Raw genomic sequence first — 22,518 nt, forward strand, 5'->3', positions numbered from 1 at the left:
TTTTCCACAGTGGCAAAGTGAAGTCAATAAAACTTGTACAGGGTAAAACGTGTGTGTGTGTGTGTGTGTGTGTGTGTGTGTGTGGACCCTTATTCTGAATTTCTATCACCCACTACCTACAGAGATAGATGTTGAGCTTCCTGAGTCGGAAACAAGACAGTTGGGTGATTTCAGTGCTTACTTTTCCACTTAAATACAAATTTTCCCCTGAGTGGCAGTAAGACAAAGCTGGTTAAACATCCAAGAACCCCATCACTCAGTATATCTCAAATAACACTCTGAGTTTGAACTGTGTTCTAGATTTTGAGTAGAAGATGTTCATCAAACTAGGGAGTGTCGCATCCCTGGCAGGGTCTGACAGGTGAGGCTGGACTACGGCAACAAAGATGGAGTCTTAAATAAAAATGTAGGAAGCTGGTCCAATACATCAAGGTCTGAAGGTGAAAAGGTGAAAGCCATAGTCATGACACGGAGGAGGCAAAGCTGCAGACAAACAGAATTCAGAGCCGAAGCAGACATCACGGCGTCCGCGCCTCTAGCTTCTGGCCCAGCCCACCGACACCACCGAGCAACCCTGAGCGGAGACCAGCCAGGTGGCGCCCCGTGGATGTCTGCGTGAAGCTTTGGGGAACAGAGCTGCGGGGGAGCGGGGGGCTGGCGCATAGGCCTGCAGCCACGAGCCGCTGGCCACCACTGGGCTTCCCGACCCGGAAGGGGAGGCAGCTGCGGGCTGCTGCTTGGCACCAGTGCCTCTGCTGTGAGTTGCTCCAGCAATATCAGCTTTGCAGGCTCCACTCGAGGCGCAAAGCACTTGGCGGGAGGCAGCCTTGGGACCGTCGCGCCACGCCTCACAGGCCTACACTGAGCCCACTCCCGCTTCCGGCTCGCGGGTCTCCCCCCCCGCCCGCTCCACTTCCGCTTCCGGGTCTCTCCTCGCCCCTCACCTCGCGCTCCACTTCCGCTTCCGGCTTGCAGCTCTCTCCTCCCCCCCTCCACACACTCCACTTCCGCTTCCGGCTCACGGGGGGGCGGGGGTCTCTCGCTCTCTCCCTCCTCCCCCACCCCCGCGCTCCACTTCCGCTTTGGAAGCGGCGGGCTTCGGCTGTCTGTGGGCGGGAGTGGCCTTCGCGCGTCGGCGGCTGCAGCCTCCTGAGGGCTTCCATGCGGCGGCGTGCCACTGACGCCGCAACGGCCCCGGGGCGGGATGGCGATATGCGAGGCCCGAGGAAGCGTAGCCGCCGGCCTGCGCCCAGGCCAGTCGAGGAGAGAGGCCGAGGCCCGAAGGCCAAGGGGCTCGAGGAGCCGGGGCGCAAGAGGAGAGCGGCGGCGCGGGCGTCTTCGGGGCCTGAGGTGGAAGGTGACAAGGCGGGGCGGCGTCGGGACCAGGGAGCACGTGACCGGAACCCCGACCCCCGCGGCTGGAGAGTTCGCCCCTGGGTCCGCAGAGGTCCCGGGCTTTTTTCCCCAGTATACTTAGTGTGCATGTGGGAGGCGGTGTCCCAGCACAAGGTTAATTCAGTTAATTCCAAGGTGGGGAGGTGGGAAGGATTTGCTCCCAAGAGGTTTGCAATTACTGTCGAAGAGTTTCCTGCTGGGTGTAAAATGCTGGTGCTAAGGATTTCAGCTACCTTAGCATTGTATTAAGGTCTGTGTGTAGTGCCCTAATAGACACTAGATCTCAGTTAAAAACAAATGTATACACGGTTTGGTAAAAACAGGATTAATCTACTACAATAGAGAAGTCATACTACCATGAATTCCCCCCTCACATTGCCCACTCCCTTCAAACGCACTAACTTCATTGTTCTTGCCACTTTCTAAAGCAGTTCTGGAAGTCCTTTTTTCCTAAGTGCGTTTAGTTCTGCTTTAAGCTGCCTCAGTGTCCTGAATGAGTTCAGACATCAACCTTAGAAGATCATTTAACTTTAGAGTAGTGTGAGACATTGCACGGTGCCAGATCTGGTGAATAAATAAAAGGTTATACAAGTATATCTTTCCATTGGGTGGTAATAGACTGTAGCAGTCACTGTATTTTTTTTAATGCCTCATAAAGACACTTGTGAAAGAACTTCCAGAACTACTATAGAAAATGACTAAAACAATAGGATGTGTTCAAATAAAGGGGCGTAATTAATGGCATTGTCTTACTATAAATCTTTAAGAATTTAAAAATATCAGCGTTTTTGATCAGTACTTGTATTTTTTCTTGCTTTTTTTGTCCTGGGACTCGAACTCAGGACCTTGTGCTTCTGCCACTGAGCTGTATCCCCAGCCCCTAGCACTTACATTTCTGTAGAGCTATTAGGGAAGTAACACTGTATGACTTCACAATTTTTTACATAAACTGGTATATTGGTTTGGTTTTTTTCCTTCTCTGTATAAAATGTTTTCTTGTTTTTATCAGTCAAAGAAAAAAGAAAAATTACTGAAGTCTCAAGTGATGATGGGCAGCCAGGGATTGACCTGGTAAGAAAGGCATCATTAGCTACTTTGGAATCTTTCCACACAGTGGAATGTGGTGAATTTTAGAGTATGACTTTCTCTGAGTCTGGCTAAGGAAGGTTAGGTAGAAAGTATTAAAATAAAAATTGAAGTTTAAAAAAGTTTAAGTTTAGAAAGCTCACCTTCTGGAATAACTGAAAATGTGAGACAACACAAAATACTAAGGTTGAATTCTGAGATGAATTGTACTCCAAAATATTTTTGTAACAACTTAACACCTGATTTAGAAGATAATTCCATTTTAAAATTAAGTAATTGAAATTATTTCCCCTATTCCAAGGTCTGTAATAATAGCTTTGCACAGGAACCCGACAGTGGATGTATACATGTAGTAGAAAATTCCTTGAAGGTAAAGAAAGAAAACCTTAAGAGACCTGCTGAGAAGAGTGACACAAACAGTATTCCTAAGCTCCTAGAAACGGAAGGAAGTGTAATGGGAATAAATAAATTACCGCTTGAAAACAGTAACTTATATCAAAGTAAAAGGAATGGCTCACTTTCCTACCTTCCAAGTGAAAAAAATAAATATTCTGTAGAGGAGAACAATGTCAGGAGAAAACCCAGAAAAAAGATGAAGTTACCTGAAATAAAAGAAACACTGGAGAAGAATTTCTCTAACTTGTGGAATGAGTCTGAGTTGGTGTTGAAAAAAACCCAAATAAATATGGAGGGGAAAGAAGCAGAGATAACAGAGGCTAAGAAAAGTCCTTTAAAAATTTTGAGAAAAGAATACTGTAATACACCCTCTCCAAAGGATCAATTATCGACTCTCCCAGAAACAGAAGAAAAAGAACCAAGTGCTGGACATCATGCAAATACTATGTTTCCAAAAATCCTTGAGCCACTTTTGAAAGAAGAAACAAGGAAAACTTCAGAGTCCTTGAAATGCCAAAGTATAGAACCAGAAGAGTATTTTAAGACAGTGACAAACTCTGTCACAGTGGAATCACCCAGTGATAGCTATCATCTTGAAAACAGATCACAAGAACATTTGAGAAAACAACCTGAAGACTCAAAGCTAAGCTGCCGCAGAACAGTACCAATCACTGGTAAAAGAAGCTGGCCTTTATATTCATGTGCTAGAACATCTCCCTATTATTGGAAAAAGGCTATTTTGCCAAACTCAAATTACTCACTTCCTGGATCCCAGGGAAATTTTAGGCAAGATAATTTTCTTGAACATCAAACAAAGCAGACTCAGTTTTCTGACTCCAAATTGCTACAAAGCTCCTTAATGGAAAAAAACATTGAACACTCAAATAAGGAAAATTTGGATTCTAATTTAGATTGCTCATCTTCAGTTTCAGCTGAAGAATCTACATTGGTGGCTATAAAGGACCCTATAATTTATGATAAAAAGATAAAGTCAGAGGAACTTAGCAGAAGCGGGTCAGAGGTAGTTTCTAAAAGTATTGAGGATACCCAAGTAACTAATGTGACTCAAAGTTTACCAGGAAGTAAAAAAACAAGAGGGAATGTAACAAAACTTAATTTGACTGTGGCTTACCAAGATGGCCAAGAGGCAAATAGCTCTGCAAACAAAACTACTCATAAAAAAGCCTGCATTGCTAAGCAAGCACTTGTAGCTCCAGACTTGGGTAAAATATTAAACACAGGACGGCTGCCTAATTTTAAAATTCCTTTACTTAAAAATAAGACAGAAAAAAACCTAAATGCCAAGTCATCAGAAAGAGAAGCATATAGTCCACTAGAACTCCTTGACAGTTTATCTGGAGCAGAGTTAAGGCAGAATAAGAACAAAGAATGTGCCTCCTCAGCAACACCAAGACCTCAGTCTTTTAGCATACAAAATGGTGTCGCTTCAGGGCAAGCTCGTTCTAACTCACTCTACAGTAAAAATCCCTGTAGTATTTCTCCAAGATTTACAAAGCAAGGTGATGACAGTAAACCATTCAATCACATCCCTGAGCGAAGAAATGTTATTCCTAGTAAAGAACCTGTTTCTCTCACAATTGGAAATAATGTTTTGTCTTATAAGCCTAGCTGTGTAAAGGAAAGTTCTCTCTGCTCTAAAGACCAAACATTTGACCCAATTTTCTCTGAGAGAAGTGGTACAAAAATGACTAAACGCATTTCAGAAATCAAAGTGGAGTTTCCAGACATTCTTAAAGCTTATGAAGATGATGTCCTTTTAATTGATGTAATTCAAGATGATCCTGACCTCTTTGGAGTCTCCAGTGAAGGGGAGATCTCATTTGTTTCACAAGTCCCCAAAAGAAGTCATGAAGTCCCCAAAAGAAGTTGTGAGCCCAATGCCACTGCAGAACATCATGTAGCTGATTCCAAGCACATGGAACTTCCAGAAAAAGAATCACGTGACTTAAGGTATGCATATTTGAGTGTGCCTTTAGAGACGGTTATGGGGAGTTTCAAAAGCACCACCACTAATTTATTCAGTGATCATTAGATCTTTGTTGTTTTTAACACCTTAAGTGAAATATAGCATATCACTGCTAATAATCTGCAATGTGATTATGGTGAAATTTAAGAATTAAAGGAATATGTGACATCTTGGAAGATATGATGGAGCAGATTGGTTTTTAAACTAAAATTGCTTTATAAAATGGCTTTTTAAATTAGAGATTACTCATTTCAAACACCAGCTTATTTTTATGTGTTCATTAACCTTTGTTATAGACAGATTACTTATTTTATATGGTGCCATGTATTGAATCCATTTTGGTGACTGACTTATTAGATAAAATTGGGGGGGTGTGTGATGGGGGGGGTTAAACCCAGAGCTTTACTACTGAGCTAAGTTGCCTGTCCTTTTTTTTTTTTCCAAAATTTTATTGATAAACAGCAATGAGATAGTTTCAAATCAAATCAGAAGTACAGTTTCAACAAATAACACACTGCATATATTCTTCTTAGTTCCTGTCCTTTTTATCTTTCTATTTGGACATAGTCTTAATAACTAAGACTTGAACTTGATACTTAGAAATTTTTAGTTACCTTTGGTACATCATAGTTGATATTCTTAGTACTGTAAGAACTTACAACTTACCACCAAATGGAAGACTTTTTGTATGCCAGATGGAGGACTGAGAGCTGTATTTTTGTTAGGCAGTGACCATTCTGAAGATGACAAATGAAGGTGACAAGTTGTCACTTGCACATTGTCTCACGGTTATGAAATCTGGATCTGAGCATGAGCCGTGAAGTTTCCACAGGAGGAATTGTCCATACTAAACTCCAGGACATTCAAAATATATTAAAATTCGTTCACTAAAACTCAAAGTGATAAGCTTGCAATGTAGTTGCTAAAATTGGTAGAACTTTTGACTTAACCTATAAATATCATTGGAAATGGTCTAAGAATGTTTGTAGAAGCTGGTGTGGAACAGTTAAGGGTGCACTAAGACATACATGCTCAAGTACCAGTTGAATGATACTGGAAATTGTTAGCATTTTATGAACATACCAGAAGTTCTAGAGACTTATGGGGGAGAGGGTGCTGTGTTTAAAACAATTTATAAACTTAGGGTTGAGAAGTCATTTCAGAAAAGGAAAAACTTGTGTTGATCCTGGAAGTTTGGACTAGTTTAGATTAACACAGGAAAAGAAAGAAGTTTGATGGGGAGGAGAAATAATGAATTTGTGGGCAAAAGGTGAAGGTTCATATGGGCTGAAGTATGGAGCAGAGGATTTGGAGGTTCCTGACTCCTTGGTGCAGACGTTCATCGCATCTTAGGTTTCCTCAATTCTGACGCTAATTTCATGGTGATATAGTTTACATCTCTTATTTGCTCAACTGCTTGACTTCATTCTCCCCGACATCTCCCACCCTTACTGAAAATTGCACCCAAGATTCTTTACCAGTGACACCGCTGAGCTATGTCACAACCCCTTTGAGACACGTCTTGATGGAGCCCAGCCTCAAGCTTTGTATTCTCCTACTTCAGCTTCCAAATAGCTGAAAATCCAGGTGTACACCATCTCTCCTCGCCCACCTTACATTTCTGTTCTGGAGACAAGGTCTCACTGTGTAGTTCAGACTTGCCTCGGACTCACAGCAGTATTCTTGCCTCAGCCTCCAGAGTGCTGGAATTACAAGCAGGTGCAACCACATCCAGCTTGAATTTATGCTTTAAAAATCATTATGGTCTGTGGAAATAGCTCAGCGATCTAAGCATTGCCTGGAAAGTGCAATGACCCAGGTGGGATCACTGGTACCACATATTGTGCCAGCCCAGAACCCTGAGCACACCATACTGGCCACTGAAATCGGGCATGGTGGCAAACACCTGTAATCCCAGCACTGGGGAGGCTGAGACAGGAGGAGCACCACAAGTCTGAGCTGCATAGTAAGACCCTATGCCAAATAAATAAAATATTTTTTAAAAATCTTAAAACTTAAAAACAAAAAGACATGATCTGCTAGTGCAAGTGATATGTGTATGGAATGTGCCATTGTGATGTGTGCAGACTGTCTTACATGAGGCAATTGAAGTAAAGATTAATTTGTAGAGTGCTGTTGGTATTTTGACTGTAGTTCATGTGAGAATTTATTTTTGATATTTTTTACATACTACACACAAAAAATTCAATGTCCAAAATTTGTATGCTTTATCAACATTCAATAAGTATTAAAGACTATATGCTTTATTTTTTTGTGAAAAAAACCCTTTAAAACCAAAAATCATGGGGCTGGGGAGATGCCTCAGGGGAATAAGCACTTCCCTGGCAAGCGCAGGACCCTGAGTTCAATCCCCAGTTCCAATAAATAAATAAATAAATAAATCTAAAAATCATAGCTCTTATGTGGAGGACAGGGAGCTGATGTAATAATTAGATGAAAAGGGCATGGTGACTTCAAACAAGTGGAAACGGGTTTGAGACATTTAAGAAATGGAGACAGATTAATCAGAAGAGAGTGAGGCAGAGAGAGGAGTTAAAAATGATACCTGAGACTGGCCAAATAGCTCAGCTGATAAAAGTGCCTGCAAGCAGGCACAGGGGCCAGGGTTCGATCCCCGAGCCTGCCATGCCGGCCCCACCCCGGGGCACCCTGAGATGACAATTGAGACTGGGTGTGGTGTCACATGCCTGTAATCCCAGCTCTTGGGAGACTGTAAACAGGTGGATCGCTAGAGTCTGATCTAGTAGTGAGACTCTGGACACCCTATAGGCCCTTCCCTAAAATAAAATAAAAAAGATACCTGATTTCTCTATTTTTATTTTTATTTTTTATATATATTTAGGGCAGGGTCTACAGGGTGTCTCTACATAGATCAAACTCGTAGATCAGACTCGTGATCCTCCTGTTTTCAGCCTCCCAAGCACTGGGATTACAGGCATGCGCCACCACACCCAGTCTCAGTTGCCATCTCAGCACACCCCTGGGGACGGGGCTGGCACAGCACACCAAGGATTGAACCCCAGCCACTGCTCTCTGACTTAAGCAGGCGCTTTAGTCCACTGAGCTATCTGGCCAGCCCTCTCTATTTTTGTAGAACGTAATCATTGTAATCATTTCTCTCATGCAGAAGGGCAGGGTTAGGAAGGTCGAACTGAGATATTTTGAGTTGGAGAAACCTTTGAGACACTGAAATACAAAGTCTGGTAGGCACCTAGACAGGAACTTAGAGCTGTCTGGGTTGTGAAGGAGAAGTATGTATGTGTGTGTTTTCTGGTTTTGTTTTGTTCTGTTCTGTTTTGCCTGCTCAGCCTGCCCTGAGAGCGGGGGCTGGCACAGCATGTGGTGCTGGGGCTTGAACTGCGGTCTCTGCGCCTGCCTAAGCTTGCCTAAGCAGACACTTTAGACCACTGAGCTATCTCGCTGGCCCCAAAATCCTGTATACTTTTGATTCTAGGGAAGAAAATATACTTGTTTTTCCCCAGATTTCAAATAATAGTGAATACAAAATGTTTACTTTTTCTTTCTTTACTAGAAATAATCCTAAAACAGTGAACAGTTGTACAGCTATAGGGTATATCTATTAAAATCCATTTATTAAATAAGGATGTTGGGATTGTGTTTATTTTGTTCTGTGTAGTTTAAGTTTTTCCCTACATTTTTACAGTGAAAGATTTTAGCTATTTGTGTTTGAATGGTTCCTGTATATTTGGTTTTCATTTGCTGAGCCTGTTAGATTTAAGATTTAAGATTATTTGTCAGGTTCTTTGTGAGTAACAATGTTGGAGTGGTGATATGCCAAGCAGTTGCAGCATATGTGACTAAAAACCAGCTGGGAAGTATGCAGATGTGCTGGTTCTGGGTTCTAGTATGTTACTCTATACTGAAGAGCTTGACATTAGTTGGCTCCTAAAGCTGCTAGGTATTGCTTAGCAAAGTGGGCAGTTCTTACCTGTTATAATGTTTAAACTCTGCTTGCCTCATAACAGAGAATGTGCTGTATTGGACCCTGGATTGATGAAGTTGGAGATCTGCACTTCCTTGCCAGCAGGTACAATGTGATGTTTTGAGAATAAGCAAATAAGTGTCTTTTCATATCTCTATTGTAGCCAAAATGAACTTACTGATTGAGGAAGCTTTTCATTTTGGAGGCTGCTAACTATGTCTGACAGTTTCAGTTTTTCTCAGATTATATTTTGAGATAGTTTGTAATGGATTATTTAACCATAACTTGGTTATGCTTTATCTATAAAAGATAAATAATTGACCTACACAATTTTGTAGGCTTTATTTTAAAATTGAAGTATATATTTCAGCTTTATCACATTTTTAAGTCTGTCATTAAGTCTGTCTTACTTAACAATTAAGTTTACATTTCTGAATCCTTAGAGTTGTAATGTGAAAGTTTTACTTTGACTTTCGAGTTTTTAAAAGAGTTTTAAATAGCTGTACATCAAGAAAGATTCTTAAGTATCTTACTGCCTATTGTTTTTATGCCACGTGATGAAGTTATTTTGATAGCAAATGGAGAATTACATAGCTTGCTGAAAACGCTTGTCATGTTAGACCTAAAGACCCTCTGTACTCACCTTTTTTTTTTAACAGTAGTTTTGAATGTGGGCCAGCCAAATAGCTCAGTGGATTAAAGTGCCTGCAAGCAGGTTCAGGGCCAGGGGTTCAATTCCCAGCCCTGTTGTGCCGACCCTGCCCTGGGGCATGATAAAACGGCATTTGAGACTGGGCATGGTGGTGTACACCTGTAATTCCAGCTCTTGGGAGGCTGTAAACAAGCAGATCACTCTGAGTCCAATCTAGTAGTGAGACTCTGAACAGCCTGTAGACCCTTCCCTAAAAAATAGGGGGGAAAAAGAGAATAGTTTTGAATGATTTGGTTATTTCACTTAAAAGTTTCTATATTGGGTTATTATTTCTTTTCAGCAAATGAGATAAAGCATGATTCCAAAGGTACAAACGTTTCTTTAGAAGTTGCTAATGAGGCCTCTGCAAATGAAGAACTTGGAAACCTCAGTGAACAAGTAACAGGTTCAGACTCAGATGAAAAGGTACTAGGAAGTCTTTTGCATTTTTTTTGTTTGTTTCTTGGTTTTAAATAGTAATAAAACAGACATTCACCTTCCTAGTACTGTCAGATGATAAGTGTAAGTACTTACTGGAATAGACAAATCACTCTGACCATGGTTGTATCCCTTGATACTTTCTACAAGCACAGTATGAACACGGTTGCTCCTGTCTGAGACACAGGATATAGTAATTAGCACCCTGAGTTTGACTGAAAATTTATATAAGCCTTTCCAAATAAAATGGTACAAATTTTCCTGCCTCTTTAAACACAGAATCCTGAATATTACTTGCTCTTCCTTGGAATTCTTCAATATTGTAGCACCAAGGGCCATGAGTGCATCATCGGTTATCTCACAACAGAGGCACGGTCAGAGGAACTGGAGCCAAATCTCACCTGGGAAAGGATGTACCATTGGCTGCTGATATGGGGGAGTGTTGTGGTGTTCGTATTCAAATTTTCTGTCCAATAACATGCATGCTTACTAAATCTTTTGCATAATCGATTCCTAAACAACTATTATTGTACTTCTTTCCCCTTCTGCCTTCAGTTCCTACTCGTTGATCCTCGCAACTAAAAAATTCATTTCCTACTTCACCAAGAAAAGTAAAACAATTAAAAAGTATACCACACACTGCATCTGCACACTTGGCACCCCTCATCTGCCTGGAACTCCAGCTCTCTTCTAGAATAATGGATGTTCAGTTGGTAGTAGTTCTCACTACCTGGCTAGCTTCTGTCTCTTCTGACCTAGAATACTGCTGGAGTTACTATTGAATCACACTCACTGACATTTGAACATGCTTTTCCGCCATCTTCAGACAGATTTTTAAAACTTGTGGCCCATTGCTCTTTTCTGCTGCTACCCACTTTCTCAAAAGCCTGTCTAAACACTTGATCTCCATTTTCTCTCCTCTGGTTTTCAGGAAAGGAAAACCTAGCAATGACAGTCACTGCCATATGTTCTCTCTCCACCCAAACTGCCCCTCATCCTCTGCACAGGTATCCTTGTTGCTGGTCGTGATGGACACATCCCCGTCCTGATCTTAGCCTGTCACCAGTACTTGGCATAGCTGACTGCTCTTTCCTTGGAACATTTTTTATTCCAGGAAAAAAACCACACTTGCCTGGTTCACTCTCTACCTTTCTGTCTGCCGCCTCCCAGTTAGTTTTGCTGGTTTCTGCTGATCTCCCTCTGCATAAGAGTCTGGAGTGACTAAGCATACACTATGACTTTGTCCTTACTTGTGCCTAGGTTTGCTCCCGGGGGGGGGCTCATCAAGCCTCATGGCGCCAAATACAACCTGTGCACTAAACTCTTCATATCTGTTGCCCAAATTTCTTAACTATAGACCTTTATACTAAATGTTGTGCTGCCTTGGTTTTTCTACTTGGCTGAGGAGGCATTTTAAACATAACACATTAAAAACTGAATCCTCTCTGCTATCATAGACATGCTCCTTCTATAATCTCCTTTTCTAGTCATAGCAGCACCAAACTTTTTAATTGCTTAGGCTGCAACCCTTGAATTTCCTTTTTTTTCCTCGTTATGTGTCTATATTATAAGGAAATCCTGCTGGCTTTGCTGTCACATGATGTCTAAAATCTTTTTTATATCAACATGATGTAAGTCTAAACTAGTATTCTAGGCCTGTGCTACTACACCTACAGTCTGGGAGGCTGAGGCAGGAAAATCACAGGTTCTAGACCATACTGGGCAACTTAGTGGCTTAGCCAGGTCCTGTCTCAAAAGTTTAAATTTTAAAAAAATAATAAAGGGATTGATTTTTTAAAATTATGGGACTGTAACTCTACAAAAAATAAAAGGTATGCTGGTTCTCTTATTTCCTTCAAGTCTTTCTTCATACATCCTGTTCTCAGATATTTTCCCTGGCCATCCAGCCTAAAATGCAGTTCTCTCCCTTTCTCCCAGCATTTTATATGTCCCTCTCTTGAATTTATGAGCTAGCAGGTTGTGTGTCCCTGATCCAAAATGTTCTAGGACTAGAAGTATTTCAGATTTCAGAGTTTTTTTTTGATACTGGAATGTTTATATAGATAGGTATGAACTAAAAAATCTGTAGTGGTTCAAAATCACAGTTTTGGATATGTCACCAGCTAGCTTAAATGTGCTTTTAAAAAAAATTATTTATTTGATACAGGGTCTCACCATGCAGTTCAGACTTGTAGTGATCCTCCTTTCTCAGCCTCTCTAGCTCTAGGATTACGGGTGTGTGTCACCATGCCTGGTGTCGGTGGCCAGCATGGCACACCTGGGGTTCCAGGGCTAGCAGGGTATGCAGTACCAGGGATTGAACCTGGGTCCTTGCACTTACCAGGCTGGCACTTATACTACCAAGCTATCTCCCCATCCCCCTTTGCTTTTAATAATAATAGAAATTAAACTTAAAGCACAAATTTACAGAAAGATGTTTAACTGCAAATTGAAAAGATGGGGAAAGACTCCAACTTACATAGCTGAGTAGCACGCTCTGAAACAAGCATTCAGAAGGGCCCAAGTGGAAAGGTGGGAGGCCAGATTTCGAGGAGCAGCTAGTGGACTGAGGTCCTGTTGATGGTTGTCTCAATCTTGGTATTACAGATCTAGAATATTTATGGCTAGGAGATGGGTTTTTTTCCCAGGTGATTGCAAGTCCAGGACTATGGCAGGGGTCTTCTCAGATATAGTGGGAAGTCCCTGGAAATACCCATCCTGGTGTCTTCAGTCTTGAAGGGGTTGAAATCATGTAAATTCAGGACTAATCAGCCTTGCTTGTTTTTAGACACACTCTGTATGATTAGCTTATCTATGTGGAGAGCTGAGAAAGAATTTGACTTGTTTTCTTTTGTCTTTTTGGTTGAGGAGGTTGTTTTCAACTAAGAAGACCATGCTACAATATAGGATGATTTTTTATTTTTAAGTAGGGCCTAGAACACTTAGCCACCAACTAGGTGCTGAATGGCAGAGCTACAGCCCCAGCTTATGCCATGAATTCGTAGGGAATAGGTTCCAACAACTCAGCTCCTTCCTACTGATTCTCACAGTGTGCTGTTCAGGGCAGGGCAAGATAGCACTTTCATTGACCCCAGGTGACCTTTCCCTTTAGCTTTCTCTTTTTTCTGATCATTTTCCTTGACACGTTTCAGGAAGCTGTCTCAACTCTTTGAGTGTTTAATATGCTCAATTTGCACTCAGTTTACCCTTATTGCCAAGCATCTTGCTCTTAACTTGCCTGCTTACAACAGTGCCAGTAGCATGTGGGCAACATTGTAGACTCTTCCTGTTCTGCCATGGTAACATTTGTGAGGCAGTCCTTTTTGCACAGTACCCAGTACCGGTTCCCTTGATGTCTACAATGTCACCCTTGCTGTAGATTTGCGTGTATGTAGCCGAATAAACAACCCCATGTTTTCTAAAAGGCTTAGAGAACATACACTGGGCTCCCTTCCTCTTTCCCTTCATGTTAATCATTTTGGTAAATTACTAGAAGATGGCAGTTCTGGCCAAAAAGAACTTGACTCAGGTTTTACAGCTACAAAGAATACAAGGTGGAAGTCAGACTTTGTTCTTTTAGTTACTTGTAGGGTATCTCCAAGCCCAAGTGAATAAGGTTCATTCCAAAAATGGCTATATCCCTGACTGTCCCAAGAGAAAAAAAATGTTTTTAATGGGCAGCAGTTAGGAGCCGAGAATTCTGCTGTTTTCCATTCCTGTAGGCATCCCTGCATTACTGTTGTACAAACAGAATGGGTTGTGTTGACCTACTTTGTAGAGGAGGAGGTCTTTGTTGCTCTTTAGGTGGGTACCTCCTTTAGTTTGCAGCCTTGAGGTTTTCCAGCCCTTCAGCCATGATCTGGACATTGCCTGTACCCTGGGCATCTCTGCACACTTAGTGGATGTCACATCCTCTTGAGCTAAAGTTTAAAACCACAGCTTGAGATCTTTTCGATGGCTAATAATTAAGGAAGTGAAAGAAAAAAGTGTGTGTTTGCTTTGCAAGTAGTCTTCAGCCACTGCCTCCAAACTGCTAATGACTAATTTTCCAGGTAAACTCAAAAGTTTTAATTCTGAGAATTTTGTATTTCATATCTTGAGATTAGATTAGGTATAGCCTCCTAAATACATTCAGTTGTTATTTCTCTGTCTCCTCTTGCTAGAATAAAACTATGAAGACAAGGATTTTTTAAAAAATAAATAAAAGACAAGTACTTTTGTCCAGTTTGTTTACTACTGAATCTCTAGATCTTAGAACAGTTGGTAATACTCAAAAATTCATTCAATAGTTAGAATATAAACTCATCTGCAAATAGCCTATAAGTACTAGAGGGGTCACACAACAAGAATAAAGGTCTCATACACTGCTTCATTAATGGTTTGATACTGACCAACATGTACTGTGCTTTATTATAGCATGCGTACCAGCCTGGTAAATAGCCTGGCATAAGGTAGCACATTGCATCTACACACTATAATAAGATAATGTTTAGGGGTCCCCAAGACATCCCTTGTGTTTCATTGGATTGCCAAGAGAACTCACAGGGTGACGGAGCTGTTTTACTAATGGTTATAGCAGAAAAATAGAAATTAAAATTGACAAAGGAAAGACATGTGGAGCAGAGTCCAAGAGACGACCAGCCATCAGAAGTCCTCTTCCAGTGTCTTCTCCCAGAAATTGTGTGTGTCACATACATCGAGTCTCACCAGCCACCAGAGACCCAGAGGTACAGTTTTTATTGGAGTCAGTCGCAAACCAAGGCAGACCTGCATCACTCAGTCTCACTTTGAGCAATCAACCCAGGGCTCACGGTCCCTCCAATAAAGCATTGTTAGCACAGGGGGACTGGCATGACCCCAGACAGTTCCAGGGACTTAGGAATGACCTCAGAGGCCAAGCTTTTTAATATGAGGGTATAAATAATCTAGACATGCAGAGTTAGCCTTTCACTGCATGAGATATGTGCTGTGGTTTCCTTTTACAAATGAGGCCTTTGAGGCTTAGACTCAGTCTCTTGATTAAGGTTACACTGTAGTCTCTTTTTTTTTTTTTTTTTTTTTTTTGGCGGAACGGGGGATTGAACTCAGATCCTTGCGTTTGCCAGTCAAGCACTTATCCTACTGAGCCATCTCCCCAGCCCCAACACTGTAGTCTCTTGACTCTACTACTGGGGCCAGCCAGTTTTCTTTGATCAACCCAGATAGTAAAAAAGGTCTTGATGGTTTCATGGCCATAAGGTGTGATTGCAAATACTTAATGCTGCCTTGTGGCACAAAAAGACTCTATCCATGATGTGCACAGATGTTACTAGCCATGAAGGTCCCAAGTGCCCTTCGCTGTCCCAAGAGCACAGGAGACACTTTTGGTGGAAAGGTGAAACAAGGTTTATTCAAAGTTAACTCTGAGGGAGACAAAGTAGTCTTTGTCTCAAATGTCTCCCTGTGTTAAGTGTGCAAGGGCTTTCATTGTGAAGGAAAGAGGGAAGAATACAGTGAGCAGTCTTACTGCGCGTGCACACACACACACATCTGCCCAGCTCTGCTGGCCCTGCCATGCTAGACCCTGCCCTCCAGGGCCACTGTCTGCGTATTTCTTTTAGACGGATAGCCTAGTTTTCTGACAGATGCTTTTCTGTCCGTCCTCCTGAGCTGACAGGAGGGATAGCAGTTTAAGCCCTTGGCATGAGAAGTTTGAAGAAGTGGCTTATCTCTGAAAGAAAAAGTCTTGGTTTTTAAAGATCCCTTTTGCCTTTGGTTACAAGGATACTGTGTTAGATAAACCTTTAATTGATTTTTTTTTTAAAAAAAAGGCTATGGGCCATACCTTGCCACCCCTCAGCATTAAAAAATAAAAGCATTAGTGATCATACTGGTAATTTGAAAAGAGCTAGCTTTTGTTTTATGGCTTTCCCTTTTCCTTTTTTTTTTTTTTTTTACTAAGTATTTTATTATATGTTGGCACTAGTGTATATAAAATACCCTCATGAAATAGAAATTCATGAAAATCCAGGGGTAGATGTTAAGGACTGACAAAAGTAGAAGTTTGTATGTTAGGGCACATGTTAAGAAAGGCGAAATTTTTGTACAGGCTTCAGTTTTCTTTTTTCTGAATAGTCACTGGTTGGTTAAAAGTGGTCTTGGAGGACGGGGAGATGGCTCAGTAGAATAAGCGCTTCCCTGGCAAGCGTACGGGTCTGAGTTCAATCCCTGGTTCCGCAAAAAAAAAAAAAAGTGGTCTCGGAAACTCTTAAGAATTCATTTGAGGGGCTGGTGAGATGGCTCAGTGGTCTAAAGCACCTACTTAGAACAAGTTTAACAAACACAGGGACCAGGGTTCAATCCCCCAGCACCACATGCCAGACAGCCCCGCCCCCTGGTGGGCTGAGCTGGCCACACACACACACACACAAGTAAATAAAATTTTTAAAAACAAATTTAAAAAAAAATTCATTTGACTACAAAAAGGAACAGATTTTCTGCAGTCTGAAGGGATTTGTACTTTAGGATACTCCAGTCGGCAAAGGATCATGCTGAGCATTCTGCAGGCAGAACTGTTTTAAGTCTACGGCTGCCTGGGAAACCTTCCTGCGGTTGAGCCCGGCCTCCAGCCGGAGCTGCTGAACCACTGTCTTCATGGCGGCAACACTGGAAGAGCCAGACATAGTACACCCGAGGGCGGGGCCAACACGAAGGCCAGGGGCAGCCCCTTTGCCTTTTTTGTTTTCTATTTTACTAATTTCTGCTCAGAGTTTTCTCCTTTCTTCTGCTTACTTAGGTTTAATTCATTCTTTTTTCTTTTTTTTTTTAATTTTATTTATGTGTGTGTGTGTGTGTGTGTGTGTGTGTGTGGCCAGCTCAGCCCACCAGGGGGCGGGGCTGGCTGGCATGTGGTGCTGGGGGATTGAACCGCGGTCCCTGTGCTTTGCTAAGCTTGTTCTAAGTAGGTGCTTTAGACCACTGAGCCATCTCTCCAGCCCGTTTAATTCATTCTTTTCATAGTTTCTTAGAGCTGTGGGTAAGACCATTGATTGGGAACATGATAATGGTAATTGAGGCGCTTAGTGCTATAAATCTATCCATAAGTACTGCTTCTGCGGTACCCTACTTTTTTTGAGATAACTGTAGATTCATATGCAGCTAAGAAATGCATAGAAATCTCACGTGCCTGACGTAGCTTCTCTCAGTGGTCCTGTTGTAAATCTGTAGTACAGTATCACAACCAGAATATTGGCAATAATATAGTCAACACACAGAGTACTTCTGGTACCAAAAAGAGTTCTCATGCTGCCCTTTCTCACCCACTTCCTTCCCACCTGCTCCCGGGCCTCTCCCTACCTCCCTTTTCCATCTTTTCAAATGATATTATAAAACAGAAGTTTTGAAGGTTTATCCCATTCTCCGACCATACCACAAGCACAGACAGTACCAGGAAGCCAGGTCCTGAGCAGGGGCCAGTCCCTCCCTCCCTTGGGACACAGAGGCTATGCAGGAGTCTAGGCAGGGCTCACTGAGAGGTGGGAACCAGACTCACACCTTCCAGCAAGAAAACTGCTCTGGGTGCAAATTTGCTCCGGTTTTATGCACAGCAGTGACTCCTGGGTCTGGGAATGAATGATTGCAAGGAGGCCTGTCATGACACTTACTCAGAGGTTACTTTGGAGCTGTGGAGGTCTTCCTGTCCTTCAGGGATCAGTGCTCCCTGAGGGCTTCATTCCCCTCAGAAACTCACAAAAGGTAAGTTCCTAGGAAAGCAGAGTCTCTGTGGGGAGCCTCCTGTCCTGATGTACTGGGTGTGGCTGTGGCAGCCAGGACCAGCTGGGCCTTGCTCTGCAGCTGATGGCCCACGGCCAGGGGTCAGCAGGAATTCATGCCCACTGCCACCCTGAGACGTCACCATGGACCGCTTTAGACGTGGATCGCTTCAAGTCTGAGACCTAAGAGATGATTACGAATGTATTATATGCTGAAGTCTGTTTCTTAGTAGGCCACGCATGGTGTTTTGGATTCTTGCCTTTTTTGTATCTCAGGCCCACTAATGCCTTAATTACTTGTCTAACATATATTTTAGCAAGGCCAACTGTTACATACAAGGGGATTGCTGTGAGTTCAAGGCCAGCCTGGGCTACATAATGAGTTGAAGGCAGCCTGAACTACATAGACCCTGTCTCAGAAAAAAATATTGCTGCAGTGTACGTCCTTGAACATAAGATACTTTGCCTATGTTCAAGCATTTTTGGATTGATTCCTAGAAGTAGAATTATTAAATCGTCCTCCATAGACATTGCTTGGACTTGTTTCCACCAACATTAGTAGGACTGCCGTTTCCTTCCCATATATTCATTCACCCACTCATTTTTTAAAATTTGTGTCTATCTGCTCATTTTTGCAAGTGACTTTTAATACAGTGCCCTTCAGGGTGTAATTAAGCATCTTTTACCATGTTTAAAAATCATTTAGATTTTTTTCTATGAACTTCCTGTCTTTTGTGTATTTTAATTCTGGGATTTCAGTTGTCTTCACAGGGAACTCTTCCTATGTGAAACATAATAGAGGTTGTCATATCGCCTGTGTTTCATTTGTCTTGGTTTAGAAGCTCTTCGCCTTACAGAAAACCTTTATGGGTTTTTAATCTATCCATTTCCTAATATCTGACTTAGGAGTCATGTTTTGAAAAAGCTTTCTGTATTTCAGGATTAAATTTTTCTTCTCTTATGTTAAAATTTTTATCAAATTAAAATTTTTATCTTGGGAGAGAATGTAGGAACAGTATAACCCTTTTCTCTGTTTGACAAGTGGCTGCCTTCAGGGTCACAGTTAGAACTTTTCTGGGGGCTGGAGAGATAGCTCAGTAGAATAAGTGCTTGCCTGGCAAGCACAAGGGCCTAAATTCAATCCCTGCTTCTGCAAAAAAAAAAAAAAAAAACACCTTTTCTGCTCTCCACAATGCACTTGTTTCTACTTTGCAAATTTACTTGTGTCACATTCAAAATCTGTTTTTTACATGTATATCGTTAAGGAATTTAAATATTTTGATATATGATGAATTAGGACCATACTTTCCAAGTAAATAGCTGGGTCTTCCACCATTTATTAATTTTCTCACAAATTTAAAGTGTTATTTTTAATATCTTAATTTTTATATATGTAATGGTTACTTCTCTTGTTCTGTTGATAGCTCACTTTATGTACCAGTAATATATTGCCAGTTATCTGAGTGATAAAAATACTAGTAAGTTTGTTTTAAAAGACACTGAAATATATGAACCTAAAATATTTTTCTTTCATATATTCTAATTGTGCTTGAAAAATCATATTTTAAAACAGTGTCTTAAATGTGTGAATCAGTTTGGACAGAAATAACATCTTTACCTTTATCCAAGAACATGATCTGTCTTGCTATTTGGTGCCGATTTGTGTGAAAGAGGGTACAGGGAATGGAATTCAGAGCCTCTTGCATACTAAATATGCTCTACCATGGAGCGACAGCCAACCTCCTTAGTATTTGTTAATATTTCACGTCATTGATTTTTTTTTGGTAAGTATCTAAGCATTCTAATATATTGGAAAATATAAGAATACTTTTTCTTCTTGGTACTGGGGATTAAACCCAGTGTCTCACGCACACTGAGTAAGCATTCTCCCACTGAGCTACAGCCCTAGCCCTGCTATGGGCTTTTTAAGTGACTGACAAGATACAAACCAGTAGCATATTAAGTGGTTATCTCTGACTGGTAGAGTGACAGGTGACTTGGGGATTTGTTTTCTTGAAGCTTGATTTCGAAAGTTTAATATTTGAGCATCTGTGACTTTTTCTTTCTCCGTTTATACACACATGTGCACCTCTGAGCACTAGTGAATGAAGCCAAACCTCCCACATACTAAGCACACACCTGCCACTGCGTGGCCCTCCCACGCCTCTTATGAACCTATAATTTCCCAAAAGCTGCTTCTAAAGTTTTAACTCTAGTTGTATTTAAAATGGATTTCAGGGCTGGAGAGATGGCTCAGTGGTCTAAAGCACCTACTTAGAACAAGTTCAGCGAAGCACAGGGACTGCGGTTCAATCCCCCAGCACCACATGCCAGCCAGCCCGCCCCCTGGTGGGCTGAGCTGGCCACACACACCTCTCTCTCTCTCTCTCTCTCTCTCTCTCTCTCTCTCCTAAAATAAATAAATAAATAAATAAATAAATAAAATGGATTTCAGTAGTTCATTAGAAGAATATTTTATGTTCATAAATGCCACCTAAATTTGAAAACAACTCCCAAGATTTTTTCCCAAAAAACCACAATTTTAACTGCCCCTTGAAATAGTAGCTTATGTAGTCAAAAGATAAGAAAAACTGGAAAACGCATTAATTTACATTAATTTTTCCCTTCCACAATGGAAATTTTGTAAGTCAGTACTTGGTATTTTAATTAGTATAGTAATTTTATAATTAGCCATAATCTAATTGCTTAATTAACATTTAAAATATTCTAAAAATCTGCCAAGGCTTATATAGTTCAATAAGTCATATAGTCACTCTAATCCCTCACTGTTGTCTCTTCACAGTGTGGAGTTTCTAGCAAGATGACTGTTAAAGAAGACAAAGAAAATATTTATGAAGTTTGCGAAAGGTCTGTAACATTATTTCCGGTTACACACCTTCACAGTAGTCATTCATCTAATATGTTAGATGTCCCTAGATATAAAGGATATTACTTTATGGCAGTCTGTAAGTTTTTCGAGTGACCAGTGTATTTTTTTGAGGAAATGTAAGAAGTGGTGTAAAAGGAAAGAACACGTGTGACTTTAATAAATGTTGAATTTTGCAAGTATTTTACATGGATGCAGCCAAGAGTTGAGAGCATAGTCACTAGAATATAGAAAACTGCCACAGTAGTCAGAAGACTCGAGGACCTCCTGACCCATCCTTGCCCCTCACTTTGCTGTTGAGCCGACGTGCACCTGTGCTGGATGCAGAGCCCTGTGGGGTTTCTTTCCAGGTCTTGGCGTCCTGACAGTGACTTGGTCCAGAGACTGAAAAGGAGGAAAAGTGTACATTTATTGAAGGTTGAAAAGAACTATGTCCCTCAGAGTGATTTCTGGCTGGCCAACAGGCTGTAACGATCTCAGGAGTAGGCTCCCTAGGGTAAGGGAGAGGGCTCTTCTGTGTCAGAATTCCTGGACTACCTCTCTGACGCCAGCAGGCATCAGGGCAGTCATCCTGGCACCCACTGATTTGATAGCACAGCGTGTGTACACCGTCCTGTAGGAAAGTGCTGGCCGCCCTACACGTGTAAATGAAGGATTGAAAATAACATCTTCTGATTGGTGCTGTGAATGGCACCAGATTGAAACAAAGGATTGAAAAATAGCACTCTTCTGATTGGTTCTGTGTACTATGGTGATGGCCATCTCTGGGAGTGTCCTCACACTGGGAGGGTCCCTCGCCCTGTTGTCATTGTCTTACAGCCAGGCCAAGGGATGGTTATATCCAAGTCCGCTGTGTTCAGTCAGTGGATTTCAAAGGCTGATCCTCAGGTAGCATCATACAAGATCTTGAAGGTGTTAGATGCAAAACTAGAAGAGGCGTGCTGATCTGTGCTCATGACTTCATCTTGGTACCTGCTCAGGTTTGAGGGCTGTTAAGGGAGAGGATAGGTAAAAATTAGATTGACGTCCAAGTCTAAAATGGTTTACTACCATTTGGAAATGTAATTAAGCAAAATGTTTGTTTTTCTAATGAAAATACTTGACCCTCAAATTAAAACAGTATTATCACAGCCCTAAAAATGTTAGCGCTTGGCTGTACATGGTTATCACATCACTGGTGTGACATGAGTTAGGTCACTGTATCTCCTTGGGCCTCAGTCATCCAATCAAAAAAGAATTGTCTTCATAATCTCTTTCATCTGTAAAAATCCATAATCCCTCCTTTTTGTTTTACATTATTGCTTTTGTTTTTGTTTTTTTAATTTAGGACAGGGTCTATAGGATATATAGGGTCTCACTACGTAGATTGGACTTGTATTGATTCTCCAGTTTTCAGCTTCCCAAGCCCTGTGATTACAGGCACGTGCCACCATGCCCAGTCTCAATCCCTGTCTCAGTGAGCCCTGGGGCAGGGCCGGCACAGCACACCAGGGATCAAACCCCGGCTGCTGCCTACGCAGGCGCTTTAGTCCACTGAGCTATCTGGCAAGCCCTATTGATTTTGTGTTATGCAGCAGGACACAGTGGCTACACATCAGTAATATCCAAAGTTCAAAAAAGAAATGTTATCTTCTGGGAAATTTTAAAATTACATCAGTGGTATTAAATTCAACTAAATATAAACTCTGCTTCTTACTGTTTTTCCTCTGGCCCAGAAAACTCCACGAAAATTTATTGTAATTGTTTTTAAGTTTAAAAAAGTATAGTATCTGAGTTTTGGGTAAGTCTCTTAAAATGTAAACTCATCCCTATCTACTAGTCTGCCTGGCTTAGGTAATTTATTTTTCTAGATAAGTAACGTCCAGTTTAATTTTTCATAAAATTGATTGCTAAGGATGTCACATACTTGGGTATGGTTATAGC

The 22,518-nt window shown here is 41.4% G+C and overlaps 1 protein-coding gene and 1 pseudogene across 1 annotated transcript in view; one reads left to right on the top strand and one right to left on the bottom strand.

Moving 5' to 3' along the window:
* Positions 1-1,212: 1,212 nt before the first annotated feature.
* Positions 1,213-22,518, top strand: part of Topaz1 (testis and ovary specific PAZ domain containing 1) — a 58,021-nt gene continuing 36,715 nt past the window's right edge. The window contains 8 exon segments of the mRNA XM_004649093.2: positions 1,213-1,447; positions 2,411-2,523; positions 2,525-2,644; positions 2,647-2,690; positions 2,692-4,848; positions 8,872-8,933; positions 9,821-9,945; positions 20,512-20,576. Coding sequence (XP_004649150.1) covers positions 1,213-1,447; positions 2,411-2,523; positions 2,525-2,644; positions 2,647-2,690; positions 2,692-4,848; positions 8,872-8,933; positions 9,821-9,945; positions 20,512-20,576 — 2,921 coding nt within the window.
* LOC101561972 lies at positions 16,413-16,619 on the bottom strand (annotated as a pseudogene).

Source organism: Octodon degus, unplaced genomic scaffold (assembly GCF_000260255.1).
Source record: "Octodon degus isolate 3935 unplaced genomic scaffold, OctDeg1.0 scaffold00126, whole genome shotgun sequence".
NCBI lineage: Eukaryota > Metazoa > Chordata > Mammalia > Rodentia > Octodontidae > Octodon > Octodon degus.